This window comes from Ustilago hordei (assembly GCF_900519145.1).
Source record: "Ustilago hordei strain Uho2 genome assembly, contig: UHO2_contig_06, whole genome shotgun sequence".
Classification (NCBI taxonomy): Eukaryota; Fungi; Basidiomycota; class Ustilaginomycetes; order Ustilaginales; family Ustilaginaceae; genus Ustilago; species Ustilago hordei.
Window position 1 is genome coordinate 52,483 of NW_024545253.1, and position 26,814 is coordinate 79,296.

Sequence of the window (26,814 nt, forward strand, 5' to 3'; positions counted from 1 at the left end):
GCGGCCGAGATGCGTGGAAGAAAAGCTGAACGATGTACGCAAGTCTATGGAGGTCATATGAAGAACACTGCACAGGACCCAGGCTAACTAAGACGGGAAATCTTCGACCTGAGCTGCGATCCGTGCATATGTATGAGGTGGTTCGAGCTGCAAACGGCGTGCTTCTGCATGTTCACATGATCTCGCGGGTCAGACCCCACAATTGTGCATCGGCGTCCATCCCTAGGGTCACCTCTTTCTATCTTTCAATGACCAATAACGCACTCGGGACGATCATTCAATCCGTATCCTACCATCATCAAGAACAAAACGCCAATATGTCGATCCAGCAAACTACACAGATCGACCCTTACGAATGGCAGCAGGTCGAGCGCGGTGTTTGGCGACGCAACTGCATCGGCCATGAAGCATCCGCTACATTCAACGAGAACATTGCTTATGGCCACACTGAGCTTTCGATGGCAGTCAGCTTCCGCTTGCACCATCCTCGCTCTTCTCGTATTGCAGGGACCGAGCTGGAGTTGGACGAGGCGGTAGCTCGTATTCGAGAGGGCTGGGTGCGAACACGATATCTGCGCCCCGAGCTGGCGGTCGAGATGGATCGACACGCCGATCCTTGTGTCCCTCAGACCTTCACGTACAGGGTGCTGCGGGACGAGGCTTCCATCCGCGCATGGGTAGAGCAGACATTCGTGGTGACAAGGTTGGGCATGCCAGGAGCAAGCAGCTTCGAAGAGGTCTGCGCTCATACCTGCAACCGACCCTTGGCTACTCAGGGCAAGCAGTCGATGCTCTACCTTGTCCTGCCTCGATTGGGCGACAAGAGGGACCGCACTGCGCGCCTGATCTGGAATGTATCGCACGCAGTCACGGATGGTGGAAGCATTGTCGAGTTCTTCAACGTCTTGCTTCAGTGCGCTATCGATGCCACTCCAGCTGCACCCCACAGTTCGATCTATACTCCTACAGCCTGGGAGCTCGACGTGTATCCTCGCCTGCCACGCAGCGTAGTCACAGCGTACCGCACGCAGTTCGAACCCAAGCCTTCTGACGTGGAGCAGGCCCATGCTGCGGCGCAGTCCAATATGCGTCTGATCTCGGAGAGGATCTGCCAGTCGCTTGCTCTCATACCAGCTGCTTCCTGGACTGATCGCAAACACTCCACCATCTGCCTCGCCAAGACCATGGAAGTAAGCGAAGCAAAGGAGCTGTTTAGCTTCGCCAAGCAAGTCAAGTCTGGAATCACCTACTTGGCTTCTGCAGCAACGATCATGGCTACAGCTGAGACCTTCCCTGAGCGCAAGGCAACTAGCAACGGTGCTCTGATGGGAATGGTTCGCAACGCTAGGCGGTGGCTGTCGCGTACACCAACGGAAGGTGCACCTGAAGGTCAACTCACACCGCTCGGATCGGACGCTGTGTTTTTGTGGATTCCCGTCGATACCAACACTTCACTTGAGCCCAGTCTAGCGGGTCTGCAAGACTTTGTCTCGGTCGCACAAAAGATCAAGACGGAGCTGCAAGCACACCTTACCACCGCACACTGCATTTCATCTTATCCTGCTGTTGCTGATGGTGCAATCACAGGCCTCGCTCAGCAGTGGAAGCAGATTGAAGCAGCACATAGCGCCACCCCTCGTTCCTCTGAGGCGGAGCTGCAGGACATCATCGGACCTCAAGCCCCAGGCTTCTCTTCGGTCGGCGAGTTCAAGGTTCAGCCTCGATTTGAGCCATCATCTGCTGAAGCCAAGGCGAGCGGCTTGTGGATCGAGCGCACTGACGTTAGCCATCTAGGTCGACAAGTGAACGCTTCACCTTGGTTGAGCATGCTTTCCATCGACGGAAGGATCAAGTTGCAGCTTGGCTTCGATACCAAGTTCCACGAGGAGCACAAGATGCGACAGTTCATGGAGCGTGTGTTTGGCTGGTTGCGTGTCTGTGCTGCCGCCTCCTCCCCCACCACCGCCGCCAGCAATTCATCTTGGAGGCCCGACCTGAGTGCGTCTGTCTCTGCACGTCTCTAGCTCTCTCTGAACCCACCTTCCGCATTCGCTATCTGTAGCTATCCGTCGTCGTTTCTCGTCGTTGTCACTTAATTTTCTCGCAATCGCTATGTTAATCGCACATTCACCATCTGAATTTTCTGTAAAGCGACGACATGTGTCAAAAAAGAATCGGCACGAATTGACCAACGGATGGATAAGGCAACAGCCTCTGCTTCCTCGCTCTGCCGCCTCTTCGGAAAATTACCACAAAAAGAAAGTGATTTTTTTTATTTAGTTGAAACCAAAAAGGAAGAGAAAAACAAAAAACAAAAAACAAAAAACGCACAATCGGACACCAAAAAAGATAGCGCTTAACCGAGGTCAGCCTGGTTGCTGCAGAAGCAGCTGTTAGTGTGCAGTTACGTGGCTGCACTGTCACTCGCTCCTCGATGTCCCCTCGAGTATCAAGGATGGTGGTGTTGGAAGCATGATCGTTGCACAGTCTGACTCCACCTCTGCTAGTCGGCGTCGCTGAACGTGATAAGCTTTTCATGCCACCATGTTCAGCATCTCAGCATTGACCGGCAACGAAAAGGAACAGTTGGAAGCAGAGCAGGAAGTAAGGATTGGTACCCACTCCCATCGCCCTCGTTACTAGGGAGTGAAGGGAGGCATCGATGGGAAAGAGTTGAGTCTGTTGATGGAGATCGACGTTGTCGACAACCGAGTCGAACAATCGCGAAGGCGGTTAGCGCCGAATTTGCGCGCAGCCGAGTCAACAATAAAAACAAATGTAAAAACTGAATTAAAAAAAAAAAGAAAAAGAAAAAAGAAAAAGAAAAAAGAAAAAGAAAAAAGAATAAGAAAAAAGAAAAAGAAAAAGAAAAAAGAAAAAGAAAAAAGAAAAGCGATCTGATCTTGGTTATGAGGCTGTCTCGACATGGAAGGCGCAATCGAACGTCCTTCTCGTTGGCATCGCCGGTCTTGAGGTTTCAAGAGATACTTTGCTCTGTTGTGTTGGCTTGTATCGCATTGGATGACGAGACACACACTGCACAGAGATGTCGCCTGTGTCTGTGCTTGTTGGTTGTCAAAGCAGCAGAGTATCGGACTGAAGTATACTAGCAGCAGGCTTAGACCAAGAAGCAGCCTTCTGAGAACCACATACTTAGTTCCGCCGAGGCAGCGATCTCATGGTGAGAGGAGCGGTGCAGCCGTCTCTTTCACAAGCTCAGACCGCCACCGCTTCCCAAGTCTTAGAGAGAGCAACTTGTGTTCGTATGATCTACCCGAGACGCATGCTTCTGCGTCCTCCTCCACCATCAACCCTCGCCCTTGCGTCGCTCCACTCGAATCAGCATCCACTCTCTTTCTTCCGCCATCCAGCCGAGCATCTTGCACCATCGTTACACTGTCTTTCCTCTTGTACTTCCTGGCCCTGTGTGTCTCACAACTGCATCCCTTCCTTCGCGCTTCTCCCATGACACACCTCATCCAGGTTTTCGCTTTTCGCTCCCAGCGACACTCTTTTGGTCCGCAAAGCTCCAGCTGAGTTTGCACTAAGCCTATCCATAACCGAGTCTTCAACCCGGCAACTATACCCCTCAAGAATGCCAAGCCGCCCCGCCGACAAGACTAGTGAAGATGGCGAGCGTATTGTTGGTCGGAGCCAAGTCTCCGAGGTCGAACAAGAGGAAGAGGGGATAGAGGAAGAGGGGATAGAGGAATGGGATCACGGCCTAGAGTTGATTTCGGTCTACTCGTGCGCTGTGTCTCCTGCCAATGTGAGCGGTTGGGATAGCTTTGATAGTCGATACACCATTACCGTGAACACTTTGAATCGCAAGCATTTCAGTAGTCCGCGGGAGCAAGAAGATGCAAGACTGGCTTGGCAAGAGTTGCAGAGGGTCAGCAGTGGTAGCAAGCAGCACCCTCTGCAAGCATTGCCGATAACACCTCGTCGCAGTAACAGACCTTTTCCTCTCGCTCCTTCCACCAGTATCACCCAGACCTTGGACTCGACTCCATCAACCTTCCATCTCCGCCCCGGCTGGCAGGTACGTCTACTACCACCATCTTCGCTCGATCGCAAACGCGAAAAGTGGTACGTCAACATGGACGAGAAAATCATCCCAACCTACCCTTCCTCTCCCTCGCCTTGCGCTTCTGAGCATAAGCATCCGGATACACCGACTAGCTACAGTACTCCTTATAGCACTCATGACTCCATTTCTCGCACCCCTGTTAGGGGTCCCGATACCGGCGATAGCAGCAGTGTGGTGGACGTCGAAGATGAGCAGAGAAAAGTAAAGAAAGATTGGCGGTTTTGGATGATTTTCACTGCTTTGCTGCTTATTGCTTTCTGCGCAGGTAAGTATCTCTCACTCTAAACCTCGCCTTTGGCTCTCTCGATTGTGGTGGAGCAGTGATCGTACTGACCCTAGCTTACTCTCTTTGCTCCTTTCCAATGTGGACAGCGCTGGACATGACAATGATCAGCACGGCCCTTCCAGCCATCGTCGGCTCCCTGCCCCCTTCCACTATCGCAGCAAACTGGATCACCTCGGCGTTCCTTCTTCCCATGGTCGCTTCGCAACCTGTCTTTGGCGGGCTTGCATCTTCGATCGGACGCAAACGCTCGATCAACACGGCACTCATAATCTTCCTCGTCGGCTCTGTCGTTTGTGCTTGCGCCAAATCTCTTCTCCTTCTCGTCGTGGGACGTGGAATCCAAGGCTTGGGCGGAGGAGGAATCCATGCGATGTGCGAGATTATCATGTCCGATCTGACCACCCTTCGAGAGAGAGGCTTGTTTTTCGGATTGATCGCATTAGTGTTTGCCGTTGCTGGATTCGTTGCGCCGGTACTGGGTGGTGCGTTCAGTCAGAGTAGTTGGCCTTGGATCTTCTGGATTAATCTTCCCATTGGAGCTGTTGCTCTATTGCTCTTGGTGCTGTTCCTCAACATCAAGGTGCCGCTACTGACGGGGAAGGAAAAGTGGCAGAAGTTGGATGTGGTTGGAAACACGATCCTCTTCGGTTCTGTAACTTCGATTCTGATTGCAGTTACGGAGGGTGGGATCAAGTACAAGTGGAGCGATCATCGAATTTGGGTCCCGCTGGTCGCCGGATTGATCGGTATGGTAGCATTCTTGGCTGTTGAGTGGATTCCAAATAGATTGGCCAGGAAAGCCGTCTTCCCCTTGGACTTGTTCCAGAACAGGACAGCAGCCTTGAGCTACTTGCAAACCTTCATGCACGGTATCATCTTTTACGGCGTCATTTATATGGTCCCCATCTATTTCCAAGCTATCAAAGACCGTACTCCGCTTCAGTCTGCAATTTGGTCCTTCCCGCTCACAGCGCCATCATTCCCCATTGCTATGGCCGCCGGAATCTCGCTTTCTGTGACGGGAAAGTACAAGCTGCTTATCTTCATCGGCTGGGCCCTCATGGCCGGTGGCGTGGGCTGGATCACACACTGGCGCGTTGCCACCACCAAAGCCGAATGGGCTCTATCCCAAATCGTCGCAGGTGCCGGACTGGGTATTCTATTCCCCATCACCCTTCCTCCAATCCAAGCTGCTCTTCCAGCACACCGTCTCGAAGCAGCCACTGCCGCCTACGCCTTCACTAGGACGTTTGGTGCCGTATGGGGAATCACAGGCGCAACCACAATCTTCTCCACTACCGCTGCCAAGAATCTCGGCCCCTATTATCCGCAGCTCAACCCACTAGGTCTCAACGACTTTACACTGGTAGCTTACTCCGAACACCTTCGTGATCTACCCGAACCACTGCAGGGAATAGTAAAGGAGATCTATGCGGATGCAATCGCGAAGAGCTACTGGCTGTTCGTTCCACTAGCTATCATTGGCTTTGTGACGACAGTGGGCATCGAGCCGTTGCCCCTGCCGGACTTTATCAAGAGCGAGGCCAAGATGGAAAGCAAGGAAGATGCTATTCCTGCCTTGGAGGAGGTAGGGAGGAGTGCAGTTGGGGGTACGGTGGGGCAGGCGGAGATGCCCAGTACCATGCCTTGAAGCAAGGAGTGAAGACTGTACACAATATCAGTTTTCTGTTCTCGTTTGACAAAGTCTCTGGTGATCCTTTATATGTGGGCTTCTGTGCGATAGCCATCTTGGCTTTGAGAAGGTGCAATGACCAAGAGAGATGTCATTGCATATGCTGAGCCTCTGAGGAGCCAGATATCGCTTCGACTGTTCGCTGCTCCGCCCTCGTTCTCACAACACACCCCGCACAGACACAGGGAGAAAACGAAGGCGTCGAGTAGAGAATGCGTACTACAGCATCAAACCAATCTAGAAGAGAGAGAATACGCTCTCCTACTGCACCCACTCATAGCGCCCAAAACCCTTTGCATTGCGCACCTCCTTTCTTGTCATTCCACCGGAAAACCAAACACCTTTACCGGCATGCCCAAAAATGACCCATCGATTCCTCTGAGTCATTGGAATCTCCATATGTGTTCCTATCGCCACTGGTCTCACCTGGTTCCCTTCCCCTCCGCCTGTCTCTTTCTCCCCTGGCTCAAGGGCGCCACGAAAATCGATAGCATTGAACCTCACACTGCGCCACTCGGTACAGCCATACCAATAATCCCTCGGACCAGCAAAGAAGAGCACTTTCCCACTCGGATTCTTCCACAACCCATGCTTGATGCTGGTAACGATGTTGGCGCGGATGTTTTCTGGATCGATCTGTTCTTTTAGCGATTCTCTGATATGCAGTGCGATTTGGCCGAGTGGAAGTTTGGCATACTCGCCGGAAGAGAGTGGGCGGAGAGGGACGCCGAATGCTCCACCCCAAAGCTGATGCGAGGGGTAGTCGGACGGAGAATGGCCAGCGGGAGGTCGATGTTTGGCGTTGATGATGGTAAGCACGCTGCTTCGTTTTCGAGGGGAAGGATTAGCTGCGTGGATATTTTGGAGGAGGAAAGCCAAGAGGATGTTGAACGTCGAAACCGTGTAATCGAGTGGTGGGGTTGATTGTTTCTCGAGGTGGCCTCCATGTTGGCTGCTGCTGTTGCGAGCATCTTGGGCGGCTGCGAGTTGTTCGAGGTCTTGCTTGGCCTGCGTGATAAGCTGCTGAACTTTTTCCTCCGGCATGTAGATGTAGAACTGCTCTATACTTTTCTCGGGCCTCTTGACTTTGATATCCCAAAGCAGATTGCTGAACAATCTGACCGTCTCGAAAAAACCAAACTTCTTCCATCCTTTACCCAGACCGACTTGCTTTCCGTTCTCGTCTTTTGCCTTCTTCCCTTGCGGCGGGGCATATTCAATGTAGGGATCTTTTCCCAGACCCTCTAGCCCAACAGGAACTTGACCGCGCAAAGCATCCGCCCAACCAGCAAAGATACTCTTAATCCCAAAAGCGTCTCCTGCAATATGACTGAAAGCGATAGTGACAACCGTCGCATCCGCCCATCGAGTCGCTTGAGCGGTAATGAAGCTCTGATCAGCTTCGAGAAGCTCTTTGAAGGTCTTGCATGCATTAGCACAGGTCATTTCGTCCTGTTCAGCTCGAGCGGGTGCATGACCGACACTGATCTGCGTTGGTGACAGGCTACCGTTCAATGCTTTGCCAACAATGGGCTGGTAGGTGGAGATGGAGCGAAAAGAGGCGTCGACGAGCACGAGATGCTTTTCCGCCTCTTTGCTTGTGGTGCGCGATCGAGTCTCGAGTGCAGAAAGGGTAGAAGGCTGCGGGATCAAGTAGGAGATACCGGAAGGAGTGCAAGGTGTGCGACGAACACGAGCAGCGAGGATCGGCCAAGCTCGAACAAGAGCGTACCACGATTCTTCCAGGCGGGAGAGCGAAAGCGTTTGCGGGAAGGTCAGAGTGATTCGTGCCAGGATATCCGTGTTGGCGCTCGTGCTGTCAAGGACGGGGACTGGTACAGGATCATACCCTTCCAACGTCGCATCCTTTGCGGGCTTTTTCTGCTTCATCGTATCGCCGGACCAATCTTGCTTGTGTGGAGAGGGAAGAGGTTGGAGGAAGGGAAGCAAGCCGATTCGAGAGATTGGGGTAGGGCTCGAGGAACGACTGCTCCATACGACGAAAGGCGCTCTGCTCTCTTCATCCCAGATTGGCCCGCCTCATCGGCATTTATGCAAGCACGCATCGATGAAGAGCTTGGATCCTTCCTGACACCATGTCCTACTGCCTTTCTCCCTTGCGCATCCATATCATCAACGATCCTTCTCAGTGTCCTTGCACCATCTCTCGGCATCTTTGGCGGGTAACCTCGAATACCGCACACCATCGGACCTCGGCAAATGGACCCAACTGGATTTTAGCGTACTTTTCTGGATTTGTTTTAGCTGTCTCGCACTATTTTTCTGTCTAATTTTCAATTAAATTCTTTTTCTTTTTCTTTTTCTTTTTCTTTTTTGGAATATCAGTCTTGCGGACAGAATTGCTTTTTTTTTTTTTCTTTTTTTTTTCTTTTTTTTTTCTTTTTTTTTCTTTCTTTTTTTTTCTTTGGTCAGGGCTGAGAGTGTGGCAAACAGGATTTGGGAAAGGTGAGCGGTCTTTGACAGCTCACGACGCGTCACAGACCATAGGAAAGCGTCGTCAAGCACCACGATGAGGAAAAGTGGGAGAAGGAGAAGGAGGAGAAGAAGCAGCGATATTCGGGAGATGTTTAGCGATGCGAAGCCATGCAACAAAGTGCCTCTCGATACAGGAAGAAAAGCTACAGTTATTCTCAGTGGCACTTGAAGCCTTCACCGACACCCTGTATGCCAAAGTTACCGAGCAAGTTGGTGATCTGAGTTGGGAAGAAGCCCACTACAGCGTTTCCAGCGTCGCAGAGCAGATTACTGAGCGTTGCACCTGTACTTTTTGGATCGATGAACGAGGCGAGCTCCTTATAGGCGCCATCCGACGTCGGCAGAGGAATGAACATGCCCCGACCAATGCTCCATCCTGGAAGCGTCGGTTTGGCAGCCAGAATAATAGCCGCCCAGGCCAAAACCTCTGGCGTCGAGATGGGCACGAGACGCTTACTCCAACCTTTGGGGAACCTCTCTTGCAAGAACCAGCTTCTAATCATCGACTCGTCAAATTTGAGATAGGATCCACGAAGCGCTTCGTGTACGAAGCCACTTTCGGCATAGGCAACAAGCATGCGCCAAGGATTGAAATCGAATTCCGGATTCTTCTTTCGACCGTGGTTCCAAGCACGATAGCGCGAGTGGGCAAGTGACCAGATGTTGACATTACCATTGCCGTAGGTGTTGGTCTCGTTGATAAACATATCTACCAGATCCGGGTCTGCATCCCAGCTGTTACCCCAATAGTGGTCCTGGCGTGTGACCGAACCATCTCCCTCCAAGATCCCGTGATGGCTGAGTCCGCTACCAAGTCCGTAGCGATCGCCAATGGAAAGCTTCATCTGCAGAAGGTCGCCCAGACCGACAAAGCTGATACCTACCAGGATCGCTGCAAGATCGGGACTCAGGTTGAGACCTTGGAAAGTGCCCACTAGAAGCTCGATAGGATTGACGATACCATCGCGAGGAAGGTAGCCATGGTTGGCGATTGTGTTGAGACCAGGACAAGGCCCTCGCTTAGCGCCAGGAGGAGGTGGTTGCCAAGGGTGATCCTCATCTTCAGCTGGTGGGAGAAGACCTCCATCGCGACGAACACCAAACGCTTCATAAATGTTGTCCGGTGTGATGTCGGTGACTTGCACGTCTAGGTAGGCGCCCGCCCCGGCGACGTATGATTCGTCGTTGAGCTCTGACGCCTTGCTCTTAAGATCGCTGAAGAGCGTGCCGAGCTGCGTTGCATCAGCCGAGAGGAGACGCTTCTCAAAGTGCGAGGCTTCTCCGTTAGGGCCACGTTGCATCAGGGCGCCGATGTTGGGAAACGCCATGGACGGCACCGCAGACATAGCTGCCACCAATAGCGCTGATAGTTGCAATGGGAGCTTCATCTTTCCCACCAGACAAGTACTTTGGGCTTCCGGGAACGATCAGTGGAGGAGGGCCTTCTAGAGAGGGAGGGGTAAAGAAACAAGGGCAGAGGGGGGGTGGGGGCAGAGGGGGGGAAGAGGAGGGAGCTATGGGGAGACGATAGGCGTCCACAGAAACAAACATGCAAACATGTCAGCTTATAAGCTCTTCCAGCATCACTTGCCACCGACTCGCTGCCTTTCTTCAACATCCGATCATAGCTCTTCAACGCTGGGCGCGAGCTGCTCTATGTGCATCGGTCGGTGAGCCGCCAGGGCTAGGCATCGATACGAGCTTTCACGATAGCTGAAGTTGGTAGGACCCGAAGGCTCATATAGATCAAGTGAGACGAGAAGGGCGATCTGGGCGCGAACATGTGCAACTACATAATGACACTTTCGTGCCTTGCCAACCGGCTTCCCTTGCGGCACTGCCTTCTAGTAGGCTGACATATCCACATCAAGAAGCGCATGCCCATGTAGCCCAATACTCTGGAAGCGATATCGGCACATGATCTACGCTCATGTTATGAGAGTGCTCCACCGCAATAAAACGCAGGCACCCCTCCGAGCTCGGGACGTCACATCCCGATTACCACCCGGCTTCACCTCATCTTTGCCCTTCAAACCCAGCGAACGCACCTTGCACATCTCGATCAAGCAAATTGGCCGAGCTGATAAGAGCCGCCAGGCTCGCCTAACTTCTCATACCACCTTGTTCATCTCGAGAAAGCGAGCTGGCATCTTGAACAACATACGAGCTGCAACGATCTGAACGTTATTATGCCTTGGCTCTCAAGAACCGTTCGTCATCATCGCTTCTTGCCACAGAAGCAGCTCAGAAGAAAAGCCCTCGAGATTTGTCGAGTAGAACGAAAAGCGATCGGGCCCCCTCTTTGCAATTTCAACCCTGCGAGACGGAAGAATAAGATGAAATGTATTAACATTCCCTTGTTTCTTTTTTCTGTCGCTCTTCTTTCACGCTTCTTGACTTGAGCATATTCAATCCATCATATCGATCAGAACAAGACCAAAGCTGATGTGATTGATTTTTGACCATCTCCGTGTTTACAAGCCCCAGAATCAAATCAACATTCTATAGGAAATCTGAGTGCTGAGCTTAGATAGGCTCCTCCCTAGGCTCAATCAAAACCTCGTTCACCGCCACATGTTGCGGTTGACGCAGCGCATAAACAATAGCGTTTGCTACATCCGATGGATCCAAGATCTTGGCACCTGTCGGTTCACCATACTTCTTGATGGCTTCCTGATCGCTACTCATCCCCAACAGATCTGTCGCTGTATTTCCCGGTTGAACCGCTGTAACTCTCAAGCCTGACCCCGCTGTTTCCAGTCGCAAAGACTGCAAAGTTGCCTCGACGAAAAACTTTGATGCGCTGTAGACTCCGAGACCGGGGAATACTTTCCGACCGGCATCGGAAGAAATTGCGACAATGTGGCCTGTCCTGCGTGGGAGAAGACGCGGGAGCGAGGTAGAGAGGACGTTGAGAAGGCCTTTGCAGTTGACGTCGACGGTTTGGTCCCATTCGTCGGTTTTGATGTTTTCCATGAGGGTGTAATACATAACGCCTGCGCACGAGATGATCATGTCGATGGGGCCGAGAGTGTCGGTGGTAGTTTGCATTAGAGAGTCGACTTGGGTGCGGTCGGTTACGTCTGTTTTGTGGATGTGTACTTTTCCGCCTGTCACGCTGCCACTAGACTTGGATGCCTTGACGAGCTCGGTCTGGAGTCTTTCGAGCGCATCGACTCGACGAGCAGCAAGGGCTACGTGAGCACCTTGCCGAACAAGTGCTTTGGCTACAGCTGCGCCGATACCGGAAGAAGCACCTGTGATGACAGCCACCTTCCCTTTGAGCGGGTAGTTGGGGTCGAATGCACCAGCTGCAGCAAGACCATTGGTAGTGCCATTGCCAACGCCGTTGGGTGAGCCGGGCACGCTGCAAGGCTGTCTTGACATCCATCCACGTGCGTACCAGTGACGGGCGTAGGTCTGTAGGAGTTTAGCATCCACCTTAGGTCTCTTCAAGTCACCAAGTGCCGGACGAGTTGCGTCGTCCTTAAGCGCGATAATGCCCAACAAGAACTCTTCGGAAGGCATACCGGATCGCAAGATATCAACCGTCAAACCGTGATCACCACCTTTAGCAGAGCCACGCTTCTCCTGCCACAATGCGACCCACGACTTCCAGTTGGTCCTTGCGGTTGGGTAGCCGAGCGTGTCGAGGTGCTGGAACAGAAGGCGGCAGTCAATGGGATCGCTATCGCCCAAGTGGTAGATGCGTTGTTGAGGGTCAATGTGGTTACCAATGGCAATGATGCCACGGCTGACAAAGTCAACAGCGGTCATCTCAATGTGCCAGTCCGGAATCTCTGGTGCTACACCGAGATGGACCGACTCGACGATGAGAGCAGTGATGAGATCATAAGTATTGGTAGATCCAGTCTCGGAGTGACCGCTGATAGTTCCGATACGGATGACATTAGTAGGCAAACCACGCTTGGCAGCCTCCAAGACCAACTGCTCAGCAACCCACTTAGTCTGACAGTATCCATCGAGAAGCTTCTCCGGAACAAGGTCGATGGGCATAATGGTATCCTCAGACCAGCCGGTCTTGGAAGGAGGCAAAACACCGTTCGTCGAAACGTACTGAACAGTGGCGTTGCTGAGGAAAGCCAAACGCAGCACCTCGCGTGTGCCTTCTACATTGGCATCTCGCAGCGCCGCGTACGGGTAGACGAGGTTGACCTGGGCGGCACAGTGAACAATCACATGGACCTTTTCTACGAGCTGTTCGTACACCTCAGGCACGAGACCGAGGCGATTACGCGAAAGATTGGCGGGCAAGACATCGATTCGGTCGAGCATAGAGTGATCCCAGAAACCGAGATCGAGCATGTTGCGTCGCAATCTCGCCATAGCAGCGGATCGATCGGTACGGTAAGGAGCGTTGAAGCGGATCAAGCAGACGATACGTGCCGAGGTGTTCTGGATGAGGTCATGGAGCAAGAAGCCACCCAGGAAGCCAGTGGCACCGGTGAGCAAAATGGTCTTTGCCTCGCTGAGCTTGCATGGAGCGACCGACTGGTCGGGAGTAGCGAGCTTGAACTCGGGAGCAAGTTCAATGTCGGCACGGAGGACGGTGGGCAAGTCAGCCTGAACAGCAGCGTTGTAACCGTCACGAGCGGCGAGAGTGACTCGGACGTGATCCTGAAGGGTAGGGTTACCGGCCAACTCGGCAAGAGGCACGGTAAAGCCACCGAGAGTCTTGGAGATACGAGTGGCCAAGTCAGCCAGCAAGAGCGAGTGGCCACCGAGATCGAAGAAGCTGACAGTCTTGCCAGCCTCGAGAACTGTGTTGGGATTGACATTGAGCGAGAGTGCCCAGAGGGCAGCAATCGACTTGAGGTTGACCGTCTCATCTGGAGCAGGGCTTCTTGCTCTCGAGTTGGTACCGCTGGCTGCAGCAATGGCTGCTTTGGGGTTGGGCAAGTTCTTGAGATCGACTTTGCCAGAGACCTCGTGAGTGGGAAGCGAGTGCAAGACAACCCAGAGTGTGGGAATCATGTAGTGTGCAAGGTGCTGAACGAGAACTTGTCGTGCAGCGGGACTGTGACCGTTGTCATCAATGGTGAGGACAGTAGGGTTGCCGCGCTCGCCCTCGTCGGGGACAATGTAGGCAACCAGCTGACGTTCAAGACCTTCACCGTGAGCGACGACAGCACAGTTGCTGACGTCAAAGTTGTCGACAATGGCCTTTTCGACGGTACCAGGAACGATCGAGTAGCCGCGGATCTTAATCATTCCACCGACTCGACCTGTAATCTGCAAAAGACCGGATTGGGGAAGGATACAGGCCAAATCGCCGGTCCTGTACTTGCGGGCATTGGTTAGGGAGGTGAAAGTGTCTGGGGTAAAGGCTTTGGCGGTAGTATCGACGAGATTGAGGTAGCCTCTAGCAAGAAGGTCGCCTCCGACATACAGCTCTCCGGGCTCGCCAGGCTGAAGTGGGACCTCATCTTGATCAAGAATGTAGGTATGAGAGGGGTCCAAGGGAAGGCCGACAGGGACATAAGGTGCGTCGGGGGCCAAGGTGGGAAGCATTTCGCCAAGATCACCGCAGGCAACCTCGTGGGTCTCACTAGCACTGTAGCAATTGAGAAGGCGTGTGTTGGGCAAAGCCTTGATGGCTCTTCGTGCAAGATCGGTAGTGACGACTTCACCGTTGAGCCAGAGGGAACGAAGGTCGGGTAGCTTGGCACCGAGGTTGTGGTGTCTTGCCAGGATGGCAGCAAGCAAGGTTGGAGTCATGAGTGTCTCTGTGATCTTTTGATTGGCGAGCAACTGGACGAGCTTGACGGGATCATAACTCGAGTGATCTGGGATAGCATAAGTGGTAGCACCACGCAAGAGAGGACGGATGAACTCCCAGATAAAGTAGACGTTGCAAGCTACGCGGTCGCCGGGCTTGAGATCGTTGACAGCAAAACGAAGATCGTAGGACTTGACGGGAGCACGGTGTGGGTTGGCGATACCCTTTGGCTTTCCTGTTGTGCCAGACGAGTAGGAGACGAAAGCAAGACGCTCGAGGTCGGTCTCTGCTGGCAATGCGGGCAGAGGAGAGGATGAGGAATCGGGAGCATCTGTGGTAGCAAACAAGCTGGCAGCCTGTAGCTTGTCATCGATCAAGATGGACTGAACGGTTTCGGGGACGAGCTCTGCATGCTCTGTCTGGGTGACGACCACCGCTGGGCTTGCGTCCTTGATGACTTGGTGGAGGAGACCGAGTGGATAGGCAAGCTCGAGAACGAGGAAAGCACCTCCAGCACGCAAAGCCGCGAGACAAGCAATCACATAGTCTGCGCCCCTGGCCATGAGGATACCGACGAGGGTGTCGCGACCAACGGCATGATGGCGACGAAAGTAGAGAGCAAGGCTGTCTACTTTGCTATCGAGCTGAGCATATGTGTAGGTGGCGGAGGGGTCGACGAGGGCGAGGGCATCGGGAGATGCTCTGACCTGTTTGCGAAAGAGCGCGTTCAGATCGAGATCCGTATCGAGAATAGGCATCCTGGGCAGCGATTGCTATGCGGTGATGAGGCAGATGACAGCCGGGAACTAAGCCAGCGTCGGATGATGGCCGATCTTGATGACTACGCTATCGATTGGCGTGGGAAAAAAAAAAAAAAAAAAAAAAAAAAAAAAAAAAAAAAAAAAAAGAAAAAAGAAAAAAGAAAAAAGGAAAGGCTGAGCAAAGCTGGACCAGCTAGCTTTCGATGATCGTCGGATGATGGCCGATCGTGGTGACTACGCTATCGATTGGCGTGGGAAAGGAGGAAAGGCTAATTGTGATGGTGGCGAGAGGCAAGGTGGGAGGCCGTCGAAGCATTCGGACAAGCCGAAAAGTGTGAATGAGCAATCGGAACAAAGCCGAGACTGAAGTTTGGCCTCTCTGCAGCTGAGCGCGACAGAGAAGGACGAAGAACGGAGGTGGCAATACTTTGAGAAGAGCAACAACGGCTGTCCCGCAATTCAGCTTACCTCAGCTCCTCAGCTTCCTCCCATACCATCGTCAAGGCAGCCTATCGATCGCATTCCCAGCTATGGCCATCCAAGCTCACTCGGCGGTGCGTTCAGTCGTCCGAAAAGATCATCTGCCCTTACTGGATGCTCACTCACAACGGCCAACCAAGGTGTTCAGCTCGTTTCTGTCGCCACTCGAATAGCGACAGAGAAGATGCGAGCCGAGCAATCACGCCAACTGCAGCTACCAATGAGCTGCTGCCAAGACGCGATCAAGGGTGCAAGAACAACTATCGATTCATACTGGAGCGAGCATCCCGTGCCAGTTTGGATGGAGAAAAGAGGAGCTGGACTCGCCTCGAATTTCCATATCTTTGTCGCGACGACAATCTCGGTCTAACAGCTTCATCTCCTTTTATTCCCAACTTGGCTGAGCCATGAACCATGAACTCAGCTTTGGCACGGCTTAGCTTCATGCTCTCTCCTCTTGGCAACTCTCTCACCATCTCACCTCGCTGTTAGGGCAGCATGGTCAGCCATGCCTCCCAAGAAGCTTTCCATCTCCCAGATCCGAGCACAGAGCCGGATGCGAAGCGATGATCCGGATCTGAATCGTTCCTCTTCCTACAATAGAGGCTCCAGTTCCAGTTCCAGCTCGAATAGAGCAAGCCAAAGCTACCGAACGGTTGCTTCTTCTTCTTCCTCTGGCCCTCGAGCAAGCTCACGTCCTAGCAATCCTGGCGCCGCCAAAAGACCGAAGTGGCCACCACAACCCAAAACGAGTGCACGCATCCTACACATCCAGCAAGACGACATCGAAGAGACTAGAGTCCAGAATCTTTTTGCTCCTCATTCACCTACTCGGCGTCAGAACGTCTCCTATCGTCCCCTCACCTTGACACAGCAAGCTCTGCGTGATGGAGATGCCTTTCGCCTTCCCTCCCTCAGCAGCCTCTGCTGCAGCGTCATAGCCTCCTGCTTTGACGCTCTTCTGCCATCCCGTGACCACTTCCAGGCTGCTGCAGGGACTAGCGCATCAATCTCCACTCCCAACAAGCCAATCAAGAATGCACACACGCTGAAAAAGAGTTCAGGCACTCGCAAACGCTCAAGAGCAACAGCTTTCGGCGCAGCCCCCAATTCAGACGAGGATCAAGAGGATTACCTTCCAAGTGATCAAGAGACTCCTCCAGCAAATCCAGCAAAGCCATCGGCTCGAGCAACACGCAACCATACTAGCGCTTCCACCACAGCAAACCGTGATAGCCGCGGCGGCAGTAGCTCAAATCGGCTCCTCGCCGGCTGGACCACTTCAGAGTTGCACTATCTCACCCGCAAGACCTCAGAACATCTCAAACTGCTCTCTCCCGCCGCCTCGTTCCTCCTCTTCCGTGCTCTTGCCGAGCAAGCACCGCAGTATCTCACCAAGACTGTGGTCAGCAACTTCTTCCTTCCACCCATCCTCAACTCTTCATCCCGTGACATCACCACTGCAGCTTCTAGAACCCACGTCTGGCTACCAGCTTCGATACCTTTGCTCTCCCACGATAAGTCGGCTGCCTCGTTTCTCGTCGCTCATCTCAACAACGCTCTCTCCTCGGCAGGCGAGCATCGTCGGCCTCCATCTCTCTCGCAGAGTGCAGACGATCAAGATGTACCTCTCGCTGCGCTACCCTCCCGCATTCTGATGGCCCAACCAGCTTCCTTTGCTCTCCGATCTTTGCAGCTTCACGGACTTACTCGCTTGCAGGATGCCACCATCGCTCACTTTTTTGAGACGGCCATCCCGAGGTCAAAGGAGCAAGATCCGATACTGCGACTTGATCTCGTCTCTCTCCGTGGATGCATCGCTATAGGCGACCGCACTTTGGATGCTATCTGCCGCTCCACCGGCACCACCCTGCGCTATCTAAACCTCGACTTGACCGACATCACCGCAGATTCGGTCGCATCCATCATGAAGCTCGCTCCTAACCTTGATACCCTCAAGCTGGGCTACAACGAGAATCTCTCGGACAAAACGCTCCAAGTAGCTCTACAAGCCCCAGCTAGTGGCGCCCTTCCTTTCTCGAAACTGGTCAACCTGAGGTTGAGGCAGTGCACGCAGGTGGCAGATGCTGGTGTAGCGTGCTTTCTCAAGTATGCGCATAGGACGTTAGAGGTCTTGGATATCTCTGGAACTGGTGTCGGAGGTACAAATCCGCACAATCCCGACTTTTTGATTCTGCTTACCTTCTTCTTCCCGCTTGGTGTGCCGTCTGTGCACGATGCGCACTCGATCTTATCGCTGAGGAAACTCAATTTGCTGGATACAAACATCCACTATCCGTCGCTGATCAGGATCATCGATCGAGCACCCAACATGGACACACTTCTCATACGTCAAACTCCCAGTCGCACTACACGAGATGGAACGATTGAATTGCTTGAAAAGCTCACTTCCGCTCCAAGTGACGGCGGTTGGCGGAACAGGTCGTGGAAAAGACTGCATTTCAAGATTCTGGATGTTGGAGACGAGTTTGCGGATCTGTTCCCTCGTCTGCTTTCTATCTTTCCAGTAAGTCTACGCCATTTCCATCCTTCTCTGTTTCTCCAGTCTCATATTGACCTTGCTTGTCCTTGATCGCGTGTTTGATCATGTATAGCAACTTCATCTGCACAGTCTCAAATCGAGCCAATCCCTATCTAACATGTTTTTCCTGGAACCCGATCAGATCGATTCGTCATCCACCATCGTCCAACATCTTAACTTGCCGGATGCTAGGCTATCAGAGCGCGCTTGGCAGTTTTTACCACTCATCACTACGCTAAGGACCTTGGACGTCAGTAATACTGCTGTTCCTGGTGAGTTGCAGCCGTTTTTTCTTTCCACTGCATTATAAAACCAGAACGGAGAAAAATTTGATAGCTGACCACTTGCTCTCTTGTGGTTGTGCGTGGACAGAATACATCATAGCATCGACAATAGAAAGAAATCCGTACTTGGAGTTGGTCGATCTATCGCATTGTAAGCAAATCAGGATTTCGACGAGGAGAAATGCCTTTTCGCTTGCTCAATCACACCACTTGGGGCTCAAACCGGTGAGAGGGGGAGAATGAAATTGAAAGAATGAGTGAAAAGACAAACAAAACAAAAAAACAAAAAAAAAAAAAAAGGAGTGAATATGGGAGTGAATATGGGAGTGAATATGAGAGCGACGATGGATCGCTGCATTAAGCAAACGATCTCAGCTGTCGCCCGGGCAAGAGGCAACAAGGAAAGATGCAAGAGTGATCAAAACGCAAGCTTACAGCCTGAACCCTACTTGACTGTCTAGGCAGGAATTAGGTCTTTGTCAAGGTCAACAAGAGCCTCATTCTCGCCCTGTACACCCTTCTTGTCGGCTTGACCAGCTAGGATGATACAGCAGCACCGGGAATCGATTTGGACTCTTCCAACATAGCTGCTAGTTTGCCTCGCTTCAAAGCTTTAAAGGCCTCCTTCTGGTCTGCTGCCCAGGTGTCCAATTGATTCCAGAACGTTCTCACGCCGCTGATTGACTCGATACCCAGAACGCGAGCTAGAGCGTATACCATAGTCAAATCCGAGTGGATCTTGTCAGCGACTTGCATGAATGCACACACCTCCTCCCATGTAGGGTTTGGAGTGGGATCGGTGGAAGTAGGGTCGAATGTGACTGTTTGTAATGCCGTCTTGGTGCTGCGTTTGGTTATTCTTCCGTACAAGGCTGGCTCCTGAGAGAAAAGTTCTGCCTTGGTAGCACGGGCTCGCTTGGAGCTGGATTTGAGAAGTTTCCTGGCAGCTTTCTTGTTTTGCGAGAGAAGGATGAGTTCTTCTCGAATCTGAATCATGCTCGGTTGATCATGAACGTTGGCGGCTTGGTATAGAGCTTCCAACATATCAGGTTGCTCAGTGATGCTTTTCAGGTAAGACGAGAAGTTTTGCACCTCATCATTCGTGCTTTCGGCGGGCTGTTGCGGCTGGGTTCGGTATTGCGTAAAGTCGACACCTGCATCCTTGTGTTCGTTGATATGGCTTGGCTCTTTCTTCTCCGCAACTCCAGTGGGTAGCTCGTCATCATTCTTGTTCCCTTGCACCTCATCCGGCCAGACCCATTTGCCATCATCCAGAACTAAAACGTTGATCGCCTTTTCGTCATCCGAGGATTCCAACGGCCTGCAATCGTTCCTATGCTCACTTGCTTCGCAGAATCCATACTGGTTGCACCAGTCTTTGTTGTGCGAGCTTCGATGGCACTTGCCAGTTTCAAACAACTTTTGTTCAAGAGCAAGGATAGTCTTTGTAATTTGGATTTTCTCTCCCGCTTCGAACTGCCGGCAGTTGTCTGTTCCAAGCTTGCAGATATGGTCTTTGGCACAAGTTGGCGATTCGACATCGCATGTGCCAATCTCTCCTAAACCATTTTCTTGCAGCACTTTGGCGTCGATTTTGACTGCTGGGTCTGCTTCCACCTTGTCAGGGTTGAAAGTCGAATCCTCGGAACGACGTTGGAGCTTTCGGCGCCGACGAGGTTCCTCATCGTTTTCGTCTTCTTCGTAAAGGTCAGGTGAGAAGTCAGGATGATTGGCTAGGGCATCAGCATATTCTTCTTTAGTCAACATGCTGCAACGGGAATCCGTCAAATCCCTTATCTGGAAAACATCACAGTAACCTCGCTTGTCACAGCCTTCGACACCCTTGGGAACCGGGTAGCAACTGACTGTGCTAATCAAGTCGAGCAGTACCTTTTTCGTCTCCCTGAGCGTTTCCTTCTGCTCTTCAGCCGTGTAAGGCTTGCAGTGGGGAGTATCTTTCAGGCAGACTTGATTCTTACAAGTGGGGGAAGAATGGAAACATTGGCCGTAGTGTAAGAAGAAGTCTTGCAATTGAGTCTCGGCTTGAGCATCGGCGATAGGAGCAAGCTGTTCCCGGCTGGCGAACTGGGCGCGGATTGCGTGGGCATCATCCATGGTTCCAGTTCCATATCCAGTATGCCGGTGGGAATCCATAGAGTCAGGAATTGAGGCGGCATAGGCAGTGGTAGCCACTCCTACGGCAAGAAGCAAGGTAAAGATCGGTTTAAATTTGGCCATCTCGATCTGTTTAGAAGGTTTAGAGAGATGTATGGGTGAGGAGAGAGTTAGGGTGCCGGTTAGGGGAGGGGGAGATATATGTACTTTTCCAGTTCTAAACAGCCCTCTGTGGCGGCCAAGGGAGAGGAAAGACAAAGAGAAGAAGATGAGGCAAGGTAAAGGGTAGATGAAGTGGTCCCCACCAATCGATCCTCGAGAAAGAGTCAGCTAGTCAGATGATTACCACATCAAACCAGGCTGTAATTAACGAGGGACGTGGGCGAATAGCCATTCATGGCTGAGCAACGGTGGAACTTGCGGATCGGTGGTGAAGCTTCATCTGTTGCAAATAACATCCCAAGAGAGGAGGAGATGAGGTGTGGGTGTGAAGGCCAGACGGTTGTTACGGATGTCGATGCGAGTAGCACTCAAACCTGACTCTTCGTACTACGGTAGCGCGCACACCGCAGCCACATTAACTCGGGCCATCGCTGTGGAGCAAAGCGTCATGATTGCCACTTGGTCCAAACACACTGCCGGACCGTAATACCGTATGTGGGTAAAAGATCGCTGCAGACGACGACTCCGATGACGTGGCTACAGCAGGCCAGGACGCCATTTCGTTGCGATAACCTGGCAATGAGTGGGTTGAGAGGATTTCATTGCAACCGTTGTGGCCCATGACTTTACGCTCCAAGAGCCCCACCATTGTTACTTGTGGCGATGCTGTCCAACAGTTGCTCACTTCGACTGTTGTGCAGGGGAATGGCTTTTCAATCTCTTGCAGAATTTTCAGCTCATTGATCGGAGTATCCTGACACATGCAAGGGAGAGTTGATGATGATGATGATGATAAGACGGAATGGATTGCAGGAATCGGACCGACTGAAAATAACGCAAGCTCGACAAGGTCTTCCATGCGGCCCAGAGGAAGACCAATCAAGGGCAAGGATGAGCAGCTGAAGAAGGGAGAAAGATTACAGAAGTCTAGACGCTGTCAGAGCCAGATTAGCCCCTTAGCAGGGCAGAATGGAGGAATGCGACGCATGTCGATGCAAAAGTTGCACACGTGCGGTGGTGAACATTTTCGTGCCTATGCCAATCGGTGCCACTCGTCTGAGAAAAAGTGGATCGCACGGGTTCCGATGACTGGCGATCAGTGAGAGACGGAGCACGATGTCACTGCTGTTTTAAGACAGAAACGTGTATACTCAATTGACTGAGAAAAGGAATGTGGCGGGAGCCTCAAGATCCCCGCATGATATACATACAAACTGGGTGGCACTCGCCGGGCGTGGGTACATCCTACATAATGACCAGGTCTGGCAACGAGCGGGACGAGGTTGTACCCGATCCTCGATCTCGGATCAGATCGACCTTCACCCGATCCATCTTGTAACTGCTTACGTTACTCCATATCATCACACTAGATCGTTTCTTTCAGTATCGTCACATGGCACAACTGAGGCACAAACTGTCTCGCAAAGGCAGGGGTATCGAAACTGCCGCTCGTCACTCCTCACCAGCAAATGGGCAGGAAGCACTGTACAAAGGCCCCACTGCATTGACCAACTGTGTATGAGAAGGATCGATTGCAATGAATGAAAAGAAAAAGAAAAAGAAAAAGAAAAAGAAAAAGAAAAAGAAAAAGAAAAACCCAACCTTACCCCTAAGCACCAAGTACAGCCCTGGCAACATACCTCAAATGCTTACTCGGTACTGCTTGTGGAGTATAGACCTTGTTCAACAGCAATCCTGTTAGCAACTCGTCGATCTTCTTGAGCTTTTCCGTGTTGATTGTGTCTTGTGCTGAACTTGCTTTCCCCAACGCCGGGTTTGCAAGAAGAGCCGTTGTTGTCTGCGATGCAGGATTACACTCGGAGCAGAAGGATTGGTGAGTATTGCGCGCTTGCTTATCAAAAAGTTGGGCGGTGGTGGTGGTACTTACGACTTTTGTCCCCCACAAAGCTCTCAGCCAAGGACCCTGCTGTGTCCGCTTGTCCCCCGCCGCAGTTGCGGTCGCACCAGCATCGCTCTGACACAACTCCAAGACTCTCAAATAGGCCTTGTACGCCTTGGCCACCTCGCCATTCGTATATACTGTCTCGGCATATTTCAGATGGAAGAAACTATTCTGTGGAAGCTGCAACAGTACCTCTTCCAAGGCAAAGGCACTTTGAGCATACATTGCCTCGTCCGCATACGTCTCGGCTAGTTCCTGCCATGCTTCCGGGTCGTTATAAAAGGTGTCGAGGTGACTGTTGAGCGCTTCGATAACCCTTTGCTTTCCTTCTGACGCACCGAGGCTTTTGAGTGCTGCAATGCGACGTCGGGAAAGGATGAGGGAAGCGGGATCTTTGATAAGAGCCGAATCGTAAAGTGCTAGTGCAGCGGTAGTGTTTCCTTGGCCTTCCAAAAGCATCCCTTGGAGAGAGGTAACGCGGGCGGAGAAAGGAAAACGAGAGTGGAGACGAGAGATGCAGAGTTCGGCTAGATCGAATCGTGCTAGTTCGATCGCGGAAATGGCGACCTGTTCGAGGAGTGAGTAGAGATCTTCATCGGGAAGAGAGGAGAGATGGCCGGAGACGATGATCAGTTCGCCGTATTGGACTGCTTTGTGTGGTGCTCGGATTGGTCGCCTAGCGTTTGCGGGATGAATATAGCAGAGAGCAAAGGGGTCAAGATGCGTGAGAAAGCTGCGCCGACCTGAGCGTCTACGAAGAAGAAGGGGGATGTCACTTACCGTCTTTGTTCAGCCAGCCACCGAACAGCGGCTTTGGGATCCTTATCTGGGTTTCCTGATACTGCGAATTGTGTTGCTGTCATTGTGAGAGCGTTGGGAGATGGTGGTTGTGAGAAGCAGAGTTGCACCTTACACGGAGCGTGCGTGTTGGTTTCCATTTGGTGCATTTTTTGCGAGATGGTTTGTGTTAGACCGTCATTCGATCTTCCTGATCTCCCCGATTTCTAGAACGAAAAGCCCGATCGGAAAGAGATTCGGATCCGACCATCGCAGCCAATCCTCGCGAATTCTCGCTCTGTGCGACAGGGCCAAGAGGTGGAACTGGTATCCACTTGTACTCTTCATACTAATGCATACCATCCCCGTATTCCTCTTGAGACGGTATACAAGTCAAGATGGTAGGTACACACCCCACGCAACGGCAAAGGCTCGAGTCTGCAGCTCTGCTCGATGGTGCTAGATGGAGGATGAGGTAGCAAAACATGATTGCAAACCACTAACACTTTCATCGTTCCTCCGACCTTGGCTCGACACCGCATCGCATCTCATCGCATCTCATTGCACAACATCGACTTGCACCGTGTACAGGGAGCTGGCCCTCGTTACCCTTACCCAAAAGAAGTTTGGTCGCCCGCCGGTGGTTGGTGGACTCGGTAAGCACATATTCTGATGCCCCCTTACTCTAGCCTTGAGCTCTCATACTTACCCTTTCCTCTGTATGATTGATATGGTAGGCCATCGAACTGGGCAACAAACACGGCAATCTGCGCCGTCGGTATCGCACTAGCAACTTATGGCGTTTGGAAGTACAGCGCTGATCGTGAGGTATGCATTCCCACCCACTCGCAATCAAGCTGTTTGGCTTGGATCGTCTACTGATTTGTTCTTGTTCTCGATGCTTACCCTTTCGATTCGTATTCTTGTTCTCGATGCTTACCCTTTTGATTTGTATTCTTGCACTCGACCTTGGTCTCTGGATTGGAACCGGTAGTGGCGACACAACGCCCCCACAAAGCCAATTCCGAGCATGAAGGTAAGTTATCGCACTTGCAACATGGGCGGGTAAGAAGAAGAAGAACGCTGACAGATGTTCTCATCATTGCTCCATGTCGTTCTACAGTGGGCAAGACAGTTCAAGGAGGGAGAGCTCGGTGTCAAGGAGCCTTGAGCGTTTGAATAGGCTCTCTTTCGCGCGTAACAGTAGCAATCCAAACACCACTTTCTCGCTACACCATCATCACAGCGCCTGGGACTCAAGTGACAGCAAGAGGATTGTTGCATGTGTTTCTTCTGAGCAATGGCATCTAACAAGTGGCTGCTTGCAAAGCGCTCTTACTTGGTCCGAGCAACTTGCCGGATCGTATCAATAAAGGCTTCCGGTTTATGCGCAAACCTTCCCAAGAACAAGCCATCGACCCCCTCCTTAATCTTGTCAAACAGGCCCGGCCCTGCACTACCACCGTAGAGAATCCTCAAGCCTTGATCTTTCCTCGCTTTGCCACTGTGGACGTATTCGTTGATATACCTTCTCCTCAAAGCTTTGGTAATCTTGACCACATATTCGGGACTTGCAGGCTCGCTTCTACCGATCGCCCAAACCGGTTCATAAGCCAAGACGACCTCCTTCTCCGCCTCGACCCTCTCGAGAGCTGGTTTGACTTGCCTCCAACATTCCTCTACCACGGAATTGACATCTGAAATAGACAGATCTGCGATATTGCTCGGTTTTGAGAGCTCTCCGATACAAATCAAGGGTATCATATTGTTGCGGGAAATAGCAGCCGCTTTGTTTGCTACATCCTCATCTGTTTCTCCAAAGTAGCGCCTTCGTTCAGCATGACCAATCTCGACAAAGCGAACGCCGGCTTGCGATAGGACAAGAGGGGAAACTTCGCCCGTGAACGCTCCGGCATCTTCGGAGTGTACGTCTTGTGCTCCAAGATGGAGAGGCATCGAGGAGGCTGCAATTTGGGAAGAGACCGAGGTGAGAGTGATGAAATCCGGAATGACGAAAATGTCGACTGGTTGCGAGAGAGTGTCGAGGCATGCACCGAGGAGGGAAAGAGTGGAGGACATGTAAGAGCGGGTTCGAGGAATGTCGAAGTACATCTTGAACGATACTCCCACCAAAGGGCGTCGAGCCGAAGGCGGTGATGAGGAGGTGCTGGACGACATTCTTGCAACCATAAAAGTGGGTTATCGAGGTCAAGTGGTGGTGAGAGTCACGAGCAATCCGCTCTCAAGGGTGTGTGTTGGTGTGTGTGGTGTGTGTGGTGTGTGGTGGTGTGATGGTGTGATGGTGTGTTGGTGTGTTGGTGTGTTGGTGTGTATACTGAAAGAGAGTCGAGAAAGAAAAACGCCGAAGAAAGAGTGGAAAGTCGCCGTTCCTCTCGGAACATTTCTTCACTTGATTCGGCCGGTAATGGAAGTCGCCGTTCCTCTCAGAACAACTGTTCATTTGACTCGGCCGGTACATTATTCTTCACTTGATTCGGCCGGTAATGGAAGTCGCCGTTCCTCTCAGAACAACTGTTCATTTGACTCGGCCGGTACATTATATCGCCGATCTCCTACCGAAAACGCACGTCCCCGGTGGCAAAACAGCAAGGCTGGAAATCAACTGGCAAGTATCATCTCATCGACCCTTGTTCGCATGCATCTCTTGCCTATACCATCACAACACACAGATTCACCTCGGCTCACAAACACTTTGCACCCTCACATTCTCAACAACAATGTCCCAGCAAAAGTGGAAGATCGCCTTTGGCTGCGACGAAGCCGGCGTCGACTACAAAAACGCTCTCCTGAAAGATTTCCAGAAGGATGCTCGAGTTGATTCCGTCGTCGATGTCGGTGTTGTTTCTTGCTCGGACAAGACTGCTTACCCGCACGTTGCTGTTACAGCCGCACGCAAGGTTGCCTCGGGCGAAGTGGACCGTGCCTTGCTCATCTGCGGTACGGGTCTCGGTGTAGCTATTGCAGCTAACAAGGTCAACGGTGTTCGTGCCGTCACCGCCCATGACAGTTACTCGGTAGAGAGAGCGATCTTGAGCAACGACGCTCAGGTGCTCTGCATGGGTCAGAGAGTGATCGGATTGGAGTTGGCTAGAAAGTTGGCCAAGGAGTGGTTGGCTTACAAGTTTGACCCCACCAGTGCAAGCGCTGCCAAGGTTGAGGCGATTTGCTCTTATGAGACTGCTGATAAGCACTAGACCTGCGCACTCGATGTGCACAAGTAGCGTCGAATGATCAACTCTAGTGCCGTAACAGTTGTAGCGCTCGCGCCTTAGCAATCCAATCCGATCCATAGTTCAGCTCTGTGTTTTGCTTGACATGAGCTTCTGCATGGATCGACTGGATCCAGCTGAGCTTGATGCTGAGCCTGTCACGTTTGGTCGCCGGTGTACAACTGAGCATGGTGTCTCATTGCCATCTTGGCCACATCATCCAAGGCTCTCTCTGCTTCGAGAGAGGTTCTCATC

General features: G+C 52.0%; 10 protein-coding genes across 10 annotated transcripts; 4 read left to right on the plus strand and 6 right to left on the minus strand.

The window, feature by feature from the left end:
- Nucleotides 1-248: 248 nt before the first annotated feature.
- On the plus strand, nucleotides 249-2,024 carry UHO2_03485 (Acyltransferase invovled in MEL production; the record flags this gene model as incomplete). Its single annotated transcript, XM_041554091.1, has 1 exon — nucleotides 249-2,024. The coding sequence occupies one exon, from the start codon at nucleotides 249-251 to the stop codon at nucleotides 2,022-2,024; it is 1,776 nt and encodes a 591-aa protein (XP_041410025.1).
- Nucleotides 2,025-3,021: 997 nt separating this feature from the next.
- UHO2_03486 (uncharacterized protein) lies at nucleotides 3,022-6,027 on the plus strand (the record flags this gene model as incomplete). The annotated part of the gene is made up of 3 exons (XM_041554092.1): nucleotides 3,022-3,425; nucleotides 3,484-4,355; nucleotides 4,463-6,027. 3 exons carry the CDS (start codon nucleotides 3,022-3,024, stop codon nucleotides 6,025-6,027), a joined length of 2,841 nt encoding a protein of 946 aa, XP_041410026.1.
- A 303-nt stretch (nucleotides 6,028-6,330) lies between these two features.
- On the minus strand, nucleotides 6,331-7,959 carry UHO2_03487 (Acetyltransferase involved in MEL production; the record flags this gene model as incomplete). Its single annotated transcript, XM_041554093.1, has 1 exon — nucleotides 6,331-7,959. The coding sequence occupies one exon, from the start codon at nucleotides 7,957-7,959 to the stop codon at nucleotides 6,331-6,333; it is 1,629 nt and encodes a 542-aa protein (XP_041410027.1).
- A 761-nt stretch (nucleotides 7,960-8,720) lies between these two features.
- UHO2_03488 (uncharacterized protein) lies at nucleotides 8,721-9,953 on the minus strand (the record flags this gene model as incomplete). The annotated part of the gene is made up of 1 exon (XM_041554094.1): nucleotides 8,721-9,953. One exon carries the CDS (start codon nucleotides 9,951-9,953, stop codon nucleotides 8,721-8,723), a length of 1,233 nt encoding a protein of 410 aa, XP_041410028.1.
- A 1,138-nt stretch (nucleotides 9,954-11,091) lies between these two features.
- Nucleotides 11,092-15,063, minus strand: UHO2_03489 (uncharacterized protein; the record flags this gene model as incomplete). The annotated part of the gene is made up of 1 exon (XM_041554095.1): nucleotides 11,092-15,063. One exon carries the CDS (start codon nucleotides 15,061-15,063, stop codon nucleotides 11,092-11,094), a length of 3,972 nt encoding a protein of 1,323 aa, XP_041410029.1.
- A 991-nt stretch (nucleotides 15,064-16,054) lies between these two features.
- UHO2_03490 (uncharacterized protein) lies at nucleotides 16,055-18,398 on the plus strand (the record flags this gene model as incomplete). The annotated part of the gene is made up of 2 exons (XM_041554096.1): nucleotides 16,055-18,073; nucleotides 18,162-18,398. The coding sequence occupies 2 exons, from the start codon at nucleotides 16,055-16,057 to the stop codon at nucleotides 18,396-18,398; spliced, it is 2,256 nt and encodes a 751-aa protein (XP_041410030.1).
- Nucleotides 18,399-18,909: 511 nt separating this feature from the next.
- UHO2_03491 (uncharacterized protein) lies at nucleotides 18,910-20,610 on the minus strand (the record flags this gene model as incomplete). Its single annotated transcript, XM_041554097.1, has 1 exon — nucleotides 18,910-20,610. The coding sequence occupies one exon, from the start codon at nucleotides 20,608-20,610 to the stop codon at nucleotides 18,910-18,912; it is 1,701 nt and encodes a 566-aa protein (XP_041410031.1).
- Nucleotides 20,611-22,258: 1,648 nt separating this feature from the next.
- On the minus strand, nucleotides 22,259-23,415 carry UHO2_03492 (uncharacterized protein; the record flags this gene model as incomplete). Its single annotated transcript, XM_041554098.1, has 3 exons — nucleotides 22,259-22,447; nucleotides 22,538-23,228; nucleotides 23,333-23,415. 3 exons carry the CDS (start codon nucleotides 23,413-23,415, stop codon nucleotides 22,259-22,261), a joined length of 963 nt encoding a protein of 320 aa, XP_041410032.1.
- Nucleotides 23,416-24,664: 1,249 nt separating this feature from the next.
- On the minus strand, nucleotides 24,665-25,507 carry UHO2_03493 (uncharacterized protein; the record flags this gene model as incomplete). Its single annotated transcript, XM_041554099.1, has 1 exon — nucleotides 24,665-25,507. One exon carries the CDS (start codon nucleotides 25,505-25,507, stop codon nucleotides 24,665-24,667), a length of 843 nt encoding a protein of 280 aa, XP_041410033.1.
- A 560-nt stretch (nucleotides 25,508-26,067) lies between these two features.
- Nucleotides 26,068-26,544, plus strand: UHO2_03494 (putative ribose-5-phosphate isomerase; the record flags this gene model as incomplete). Its single annotated transcript, XM_041554100.1, has 1 exon — nucleotides 26,068-26,544. The coding sequence occupies one exon, from the start codon at nucleotides 26,068-26,070 to the stop codon at nucleotides 26,542-26,544; it is 477 nt and encodes a 158-aa protein (XP_041410034.1).
- Between the last annotated feature and the right edge of the window lie 270 nt (nucleotides 26,545-26,814).